Source organism: Glandiceps talaboti, chromosome 13, assembly GCF_964340395.1.
Source record: "Glandiceps talaboti chromosome 13, keGlaTala1.1, whole genome shotgun sequence".
NCBI lineage: Eukaryota > Metazoa > Hemichordata > Enteropneusta > Spengelidae > Glandiceps > Glandiceps talaboti.
In genome coordinates, this window is record NC_135561.1 from 21,101,732 (window position 1) to 21,110,232 (window position 8,501).

Consider the following 8,501-nt stretch of genomic DNA (forward strand, 5'->3'; position numbering starts at 1 on the left):
GGCAATGCCATTGTTCTTGTCTTGAAGAATTGACAGAAATGTTGCCGACAGACACTGAAAGAGAAAATAACCATATGACCAAGTAACCCCCTAGCCAGTTTTGTACAATAAACGAATGACAAAAACAATCACTTGAATGCTGCGAAAACATTTGGCTGAAATTTTACGGAAAAAAAATTGTCCGGCTTGAAGTACAAATTTTGGCAGTATATTTGGTTAGAGTAACATCTGGGCCTTCAGAAAACTGATGTTGCCCTTCTGGATTCTCTTGCGCAAACTCACAGGAGACGGATTCCATGGTAACATTGACATCATTTTGAAGGATGCTAAAACATTAAAAACGTCATATCTCGCGACCCAGAAATGATATGATGTATACATAGATAGATATATAGATGGATAGATGAATAGATAGGTATATACAGATAGAGATAGATAAATAAGTAATTTAGATAGATACGAGATAGATAGACATGCAGACAGACAGACAGACAGACAGACAGACAGACGGATAGATGGATGGATGGATGGATGGATAGATATATAAATACATATATATATATATAGATAGATAGATAGATAGATAGATAGATAGATAGATAGATAGATAGATAGATAGATAGATAGATAGATAGATAGATAGATAGATAGATAGATAGATAGATAGATAGATAGATAGATAGATAGATAGATAGATACTAGTAGATAGATTCTCTCGAAAGATTAAGGCATTATTAATACACATTAATATAATATTAAACACCGAGTAGATTTTATTTGTGATAACAAAAAACACCTGCAACATTGGTAGCACAATATCACAATCCGAACATACCAATGTCAAGAGAAATAGTAAGGTACAAAAATTAAATTATTATAGTAAAATACAAAAATAAACATTACTAATGAACACACTTTATGTGAAATTCAACGAATGAATAAACAACTTTACCCGACTATTTGTGCAAAAATGTATACAAAAATGGCCCCAACCATTTAATCTATTAGTTTCTCAGTCATCCCAGTGGGCTTTTAAAAAAGGAAAGTGCTATTTTGGACACTGAAAAGACGCCAATGTTATGAGTTTGTTGAAAGACAGAATTCCTGCCAACTTTGCAAAGATTTCGAATTACCATCTATCGATACCCTAAAAATGAAATCACCTAGTTTTAACATAACTTGATAGCGTACATTGTGTATTTGTCCCTGATCATTCTGATCTGTAGACAATCTCTCCCTGTGTTGCTTCACGATTTTTTCCGAAGCAATTTTAATAATCCGTCATTAAAGTGATATACATCGTTAAAACGTGAATCATAAAATATTAAAATGCGTTGTTTTAGAAATAGTCCGTTGTCACGGAAAATGTCCATTTGATGACGTCACTGTAGATCTTCAATGTTAATCCCTTTCTTACGTAATACCTTTGGAATCTGTAAAACAGATAAACACATAACTCTCCTTGTAACGGTGGAACAGAAGCTACTGTTATGATCACAACGTTGTTTGATATGTAGTGTACAATAAAAAAAACTCGCTTTAAAGGTGATAAGAAGTATTATCCTTATCACACGGGTCAAACTTTATCACACGGGTCAAACTTTTTAAAAATTAGCGTACACATACACACATGCTAATAGCATACAGCAGGATGTATGCATATTGTTCAATTCTGCAGATAGGGTTAGATTCTACGTGTGCAAAATGGTTATTTGACACAGCTATAGAAAAAGATGGTCCAGAACAAAAGAATACCAATCCCTTGTAGTCCTTATTAGGACAACACTAAAGCGATGGCCGGATATTCAAATATACCCCTTTAACAACGTTAATCACCACAAATTGCATTCTGTCGTTTGTTGAGGTCAAGTGTATATGAACGAGACATTTTATCCATTTCATAGTGTGATAAGGATATTTTCCGACACCTCCAAAGTCAGTTTTAATTGTTACTCTTGACACAATATTCTGATCACAACCATTTATAAGATTCAACAGCTTTACTGGTTATAAAAAAGGTCAAGACATGTCTATATCTCAACCTAAATTGGCTCTTCTTGGTCGCCATGCAAATGAATTACTTATAATCATATTAAAGTTTGCCAAGATGAAAGATGTGACTGTGAGTACTGTTCACACTAACAATCAGCTCAATGACTTTGAACCCGACTTTGACTTTGCTTAACGTCAGCTTGTAATATATTTACTCTGACTTATTACAGTTAAAACAGGCAGAGTTTGCAAGATGGCTATATGTAACACACACAGGTACAATCAAAGTTGATCATTTTGCAAAATTAGTTTTGTTGTGTTACTTGATATATAATAACACTTTTGTTACTGAACACAGCATGGTTGTTATGGAAGGGAGTTTCAAATGCCAAGTAAACGTAAACAAAACTCCGTTGTGTTCAGCAATATACTATTTATCTAGCGAGTAAAACAACAATCTCAACAATTGACAATTACATTATATTGTTATGTACAGTCTTCTAGTGAATATTCCCTATTTTATCTGTAAGAAAGATATTTCTGTTAAATAATTCTTAGCAATTAGAACAATAACAACCAATACTTTGCAATGCATTGTTTGCATTGTTTCAGTAATCAGTGGTAAGCTGTAATTAATTCTCATATCGATCATCACCCCAAAACCCTATTTATTTGCACGACACCTAGGCTACCAATTCAAGTCATCTCTACATGGAAATTTCGAATCCAGTTTGAACATGCTTTTACATTACATTTGTTCATAACTGAGCACTTTTGGGACTCTTGATCAAATCTAGTGCCACGAATGACTTTTTGTGGTATAAGTATATTCGTAACATCGTATCACTTATCATAACCTCTATTTTCTATAGTGGTCTGAACCCTAAATGAGTAACTCATTATTTGAATCATAACTTCTCAGTCAGTACAAAAATGTATATTTACATATACGTTATGGTCGGCCAATCGGTAACCTTGCCAATGCATTCACTAGCCCAAGGGTAGTATATGGAAACCTACCTTTAAAGTTACTAATAAACTCCCCTTCACACCCCCACCACCACCACCACCACCACCACCGACTTTGCATATTGGTCGATAAATTTGGATAAATGGACAATATATTTTGAGTCAAACTCAGGATGTGTTTATTTATTTTACCCTGTACCAAAATGCTGACAAGAAGGTATGTCATTGGAATAAGTGATGAAACTTATTTATTAGGCGACGTATTGAACGACAGGCTACTCTTCAGGTGTACAATCAAAATGCTGTTACCTGTCTTCTTATTTGTGGTAAGCAACAGTGACAAAAAACAAGCAGTTGGTAGAGAGACCAGGATTTGCCGACTGAAGGGAATAGTATCTGGATAGATTAGTTAACATCCCTTTTCCATGGGAAAGAGAATATCTTAGTGGTAAACCACGCTTCAATGTTCTCTTGTCTTGGCCACATCTGAAGAAGAGCCTGGCGTTAGAAACGTCGTGTAATAAATACAAGGGGAGTCTCAAGTTTTTGGTGGCATCTGGATCTTTAAGACTGTCACGGCTTTCCATATGAACTAATTTGACATGTAGCGGTGTGGATTATTCTACACGTACCTGTGCAAGGTTTTGATTATTCTACACGTACCTGTGCAATGGCTGATCTTACTGGACCTATTTGCAGACAAGTTCACCAGTCTGGTATCTTTCCACGGCAAGAATTATTACTATTAAACCAATTACTTCACACATTATGCCAAGGAACGGCCACACTGCTGCCATTCGATCTACAATGTAAGTGTTACATAACAGAATGGTCAGTGCAAAGATAGAAATATTCAATGCGTATTTATAAAACGCCTTCAAAATGGATGTCGTGATAATATTGCTGTACAGTTAGTACCCTGACATGGATCTATTTCGGCACAACGACCCTGTATTATAACTTCCTCAACTTCTTGGGAGCATGCAATACATTGCATCTTCTGTGAGCACACATGGTCATGTTATAGTTCAATAGGAGAGAGAGTGAGTTTATAGTTTGATATGCAGCAGTGTTAGCAAAACATTCGTTGTTAGCACCTCAGTGTTTTGGGAAGGTCGTGGAGCGGAAGCCATTGTTCAGCGTGTAAGACGTTTCCTTCACGAAATAGAAAAAATGTAGCAACTGGGTATGGAAGATCTTCTAGAGTTCTATTGGTCACAGCAGTTGACTTCTAAATAAAACATTATTTACATCCTTGGCATAGATTCAGACTAATGGATCAAATCTGTCCCACTCTTGTTGTACGACAGATTCGTGCTGCCAGGGATGTAAAAACACAAATACATACCTATAATACGTAGTTCGTATTCCTTATTCCCAGAGTTATGACTCGTAGTAGCATTACAGGTGTATGCACCACGGTCTTCAAATGTTATTGCCCTTAAAGTGAGAGTCGACATGACTACATTGCTTTTGTCGTCTTCGACAACAGTGACGACAAAACGCTCAGCAGCCGATGTATTTTCCATCAGTGCATGGTCTTTCATCCAAATTATCGTCGGCATGGGGTAGCTAGTAGCACTGCATGTGATATGTATGGTCTCACCTTCCTCGCGGCGTATGTTGTCTTCTGAGATTGTCACGTTAACATCATCTACAGAGAAACAGGATGTAGAGAAAAAAATGAATGGTTGTTAGGAATGGTGTTGTCAACACAACATTGCATGGCCGGGAAATGAATCAACACTGTACCATCATACATATTGAAGACGTAGCAGGTCGTGAACTTCCTAGACTGTAAAACCAAACTACTATCGGTTATATTAAACTATGACTTCGCATTTATATCATGCTTTAATTCTGCCTTCAAAGGACTTCTGGTCTTCTAAGGTGTTGATCTGTGACGTCATATAGTCATAGGTCATCATTGTCGATACACTAAAAGCACTTCCACAACATAATAATATATACTGCACAACGTAAACCTTTCCTGGTGAAATGTTCATTACATGTGTACGAAGCGTACATATCAGCATGTACCTCTGCAGTAAGTGAGACCAAAAACACGGCTGTAGAAATACATAACAAATAACATTCTAAGACCTTGTTGTGCTTTTCATTGGAGAATTTATTTAGTACAGAGTTTGTGAAAGCAATCGTCGAACATGCAGACCATAGACTCAATACAGTACCCCGTCGCTGGTGGCGCTAATATTACAAGACTGTATAATTGATAGAAATGTGGTCATGTTGCTAGGTGTGTATATATATAAGGCATATCATATCATAAAAACACTCTGCTAACACTTATAATTGTACCTTTATACTCTACGACCGTCGCTACTAATGCCATGTAAAAGGTTAGAATTTTTTGGATGGGGGAGGGGGGGGGTTTCACCCTATTTTTGAAATTGGCAGTAGGAGGTCCTGGTTTGAAAAAAATTAATGGGGGGGGGGTCGTCGTGTTTTGGATCGTGATAGAAAGAAAAAAATCCATTCTACAATGGCATGACTTTGTCGGAATTGTGGTATTCGGTTTTCTCCCTGTTTCTTACCCATATTCTTTAATATTACTTTACCTAGAGTGACGTTCAAACATAAGTAGATATACACATGCCTACCATTACAGAACGAACATGTACATGTTATGTAAATACTCGGCTGTTCCACAGTTAATGGCCAATGTTAATGATTAACATATTTTTTGCACTTTGGGGCAAAAGTTGAATGTTCCGTAATCTTCATGAAAAGTTTATAAAAGAAGTTAATCTAAACTGATCTACACTTCAGTTTGAAGGTATTAATTTGCATTGTATACTTTCTATTTCGGACACTACATCATCACATACTATCAGATTCCAGTTTCTGTTATACATAGTAGGGATGACCACGTAAAGTTCTCTAACATATCACTGACTTTGCTATATCTCCAATAGTAATGCAACTATACCAATGTTACGAACACTACCTGGCCGATTTTTATGTGAAATGCTAAACTCATTTAAAAGTCATATTAACTTCAGTTTTTTGATGCTGTGAAATATTACCTTATAGGCTATGAATAGCTTTTAAAAACATTGCCTTGATAGAGCCTAATAACTCCGCAATGGAGGAACTCCTAGGACTCCCTAACCCGGCCCCAGATGATATTCATGCAGTCAACCAACAATCAGATACTCCAACCCTTTACTCGTCATAATGGTATGAATTTTTTCTTAAACATTTTAACCCTATGACTAATGAGTAATTGCTAATTTTAGATGATACTTTAAATTATTGCCAGGAGTCTAGGAATTGCCTTTAAAAAGAAAAAGATTCTTAAAGTAATGAAACTCTCCAACTCTCCCCTACCAATGATACAACCATTAGATGTGCTGACTTTTACTATATAATGATGCCATTTAATTTTTTAGGAACATATTTCAACCGTATGTATAAACTATAGTTTCTGATACTTGATGGTGCTGTCTTGTTAAGTTTGAAAATTATTGCCCGGAAGGGTCTGAATAGAGATCCAAGGGGAGATCCCACCCCACCCATAAGAGGTGGAAATATCCCAGTTTCAAGCCCTCCCCTTTTACTGTCAAAATGCTATGTAAAGTTTCACAAATTATTTCAATCTCATGTAGATGCTGATTAAATGTTGGTACTGTCTTATCAGTTATAGCCTAACAATTGACTTTAAGTGTGAGAACCCCCCCCCCCCATGCTCGTGGGGAGACCCCTTGGGACCCCTCCCCATGAGAGGTGTACATTTTCACATCCTAAGCTTTTCTCCTTACCTTTTACTGTCAAGATGTTATTAAACTTAATTTTGAATATATTTACCCTCACCTGTGTAGTCACTAATTACATTATGGTGCTATCTTCTAAAGTATTTGCAAGAAATAGTCAAACAGACCACTCCGAGTCACGATGAAATACCTGTCATGTAAATATGATATATGGGGGTGGTGTGTCATCAAGTTTTAGAATTAAGTGACAGGCCTAGGGGGTCAGCCTGTTTTCAGTTTCATAGAGATAGGGATCAGTGACTTTTCATCAGCCCGATGGAACAATCCACAGTCAACTCCCCCCCCCCCCGACCGGAGAAAGTGACCGGTCCCTAAAGTTTTTATTTGCTATTTTACCTATACAAAAATATACCAAGTAGGTTCTGATTATGATGGTACTACATACTCATGAACAGAATACTGTCCAAGGCCTTTATCCAGTCTTCACGGCCTACGTCATCAGTTATATCGACAATACATTGATAGGTACCGGCATCAGTGAAGTTGCTTTCCATAATCGTCAGTGTATTGCTATCTATATCGACCTTGCTGTTTCCACTGCCAAGGTCTTGACCATCTTTGGACCATTTCACCTTTTCTTTGTAGTTTGTATTGCATGTCAGCTTAATGGAATTCCCACGTGTAATCCGTGTGTCTGTAGGATTGCTGGTTATCTCAACGAATGGTGCTGTCAAATATAGACCAAATCACAATGTATGAGTGTATGTATGTATGTATGTATGTATGTATGTATGTATGTATGTATGTATGTATGTATGTATGTGTGTGTGTGTGTATGTTTGGACATCGCAATGAGAGGTGGCTCCAGCATATCGACACTTTCACTTGTTGGTGGAACCTTTTTTCTTGGTGGTGCATATATCCGGAGCCACTAAAGAATAAACCACATAAGGCCCTCTTTAGGCATAAATAGTTGATCCTGTGAGTTTCAGCTGGAGTCTACATTGACACTTTCCTACGGATTGCATACTGCGCGGGTGTATCTCAGGTAGAAAACTTGCCCAGAGACTATACACACGGTCGATCGCCACCCTGGGATGAAATGTTGCATAGGACGAGTGTATACATTCTGATTGGCTGTTGTTTAGCGCACGTCTGATGACCGCGTCCCGACTTTGGCTACAAAGTTACCATATCTAATTTGCATACAGACAGCAAATTAGTGCGTCGTCGCATGCGCAAACTCTTTGAAGTATTTTTCCCCACTGCACAGTTGATGTGGATTTACATCAAGAAATCTAGAAAAAGGTTAGTTTTTCGAAAACTACACATGTTTCTACCATGTTCGCTTCATTAATTGTGTATATTATATATGGTATGATGTGAAAGAGCGTATTGGTGTAGTTGGGAGAATAAAGGTTTGAGAAGTTCGAAATCTCAGATAGTTTTCCTCAAAATCACTGATATGGGACCATAGGGGCTTGTAATATTTCTTAGATTGTTGTTTTCCTGGTCTATAGGCTAAATATAACAACACTTTGACTATATAGTCCTACCTGTATATTTTTTGAAGTATACAGATTGATACAGTTGTAGCAGCAGGATTCGTACCATATTTTATTAATAATAAGACGACAATCTAAGCAATAATACACGCCCCTGTGCATCACATGCACAGTTGTTTCGTCGTTAATTACGAATGCATGATGATAATTTTTTCTTTAGGGTATTAGTGTATGAAAACAGAAATCATGTCACTTTATACTTCCATTCTTTATGTATGTGTTGATCGAGCAGTGAGAGGGG

At 37.0% G+C, this 8,501-nt stretch overlaps 1 protein-coding gene across 1 annotated transcript; it reads right to left on the reverse strand.

The window, feature by feature from the left end:
* Positions 1-791: 791 nt before the first annotated feature.
* Positions 792-7,408, reverse strand: LOC144444933 (basigin-like). The gene is made up of 4 exons (XM_078134485.1): positions 7,141-7,408; positions 4,310-4,615; positions 3,625-3,763; positions 792-1,433 (listed from the first exon to the last, which is right to left on the reverse strand). The coding sequence occupies exons 1-3, from the start codon at positions 7,247-7,249 to the stop codon at positions 3,651-3,653; spliced, it is 528 nt and encodes a 175-aa protein (XP_077990611.1). The 5' UTR covers positions 7,250-7,408; the 3' UTR covers positions 792-1,433; positions 3,625-3,650.
* Positions 7,409-8,501: the final 1,093 nt, after the last annotated feature.

Bases quoted from the DNA above. Each gene is read 5' to 3' on its own strand.
- LOC144444933 (XM_078134485.1), bottom strand. From the start codon at position 7,249: ATGGAAAGCAACTTCACTGATGCCGGTACCTATCAATGTATTGTCGAT. The intron at 4,616-7,140 runs GTATGTAGTACC...GTTTCTCTGTAG, and splicing joins GGACAGTATTCTGTTCATGA to ATGATGTTAACGTGACAATC. The intron at 3,764-4,309 runs GTATGTATTTGT...CTTACATTGTAG, and splicing joins ATACGAACTACGTATTATAG to ATCGAATGGCAGCAGTGTGG.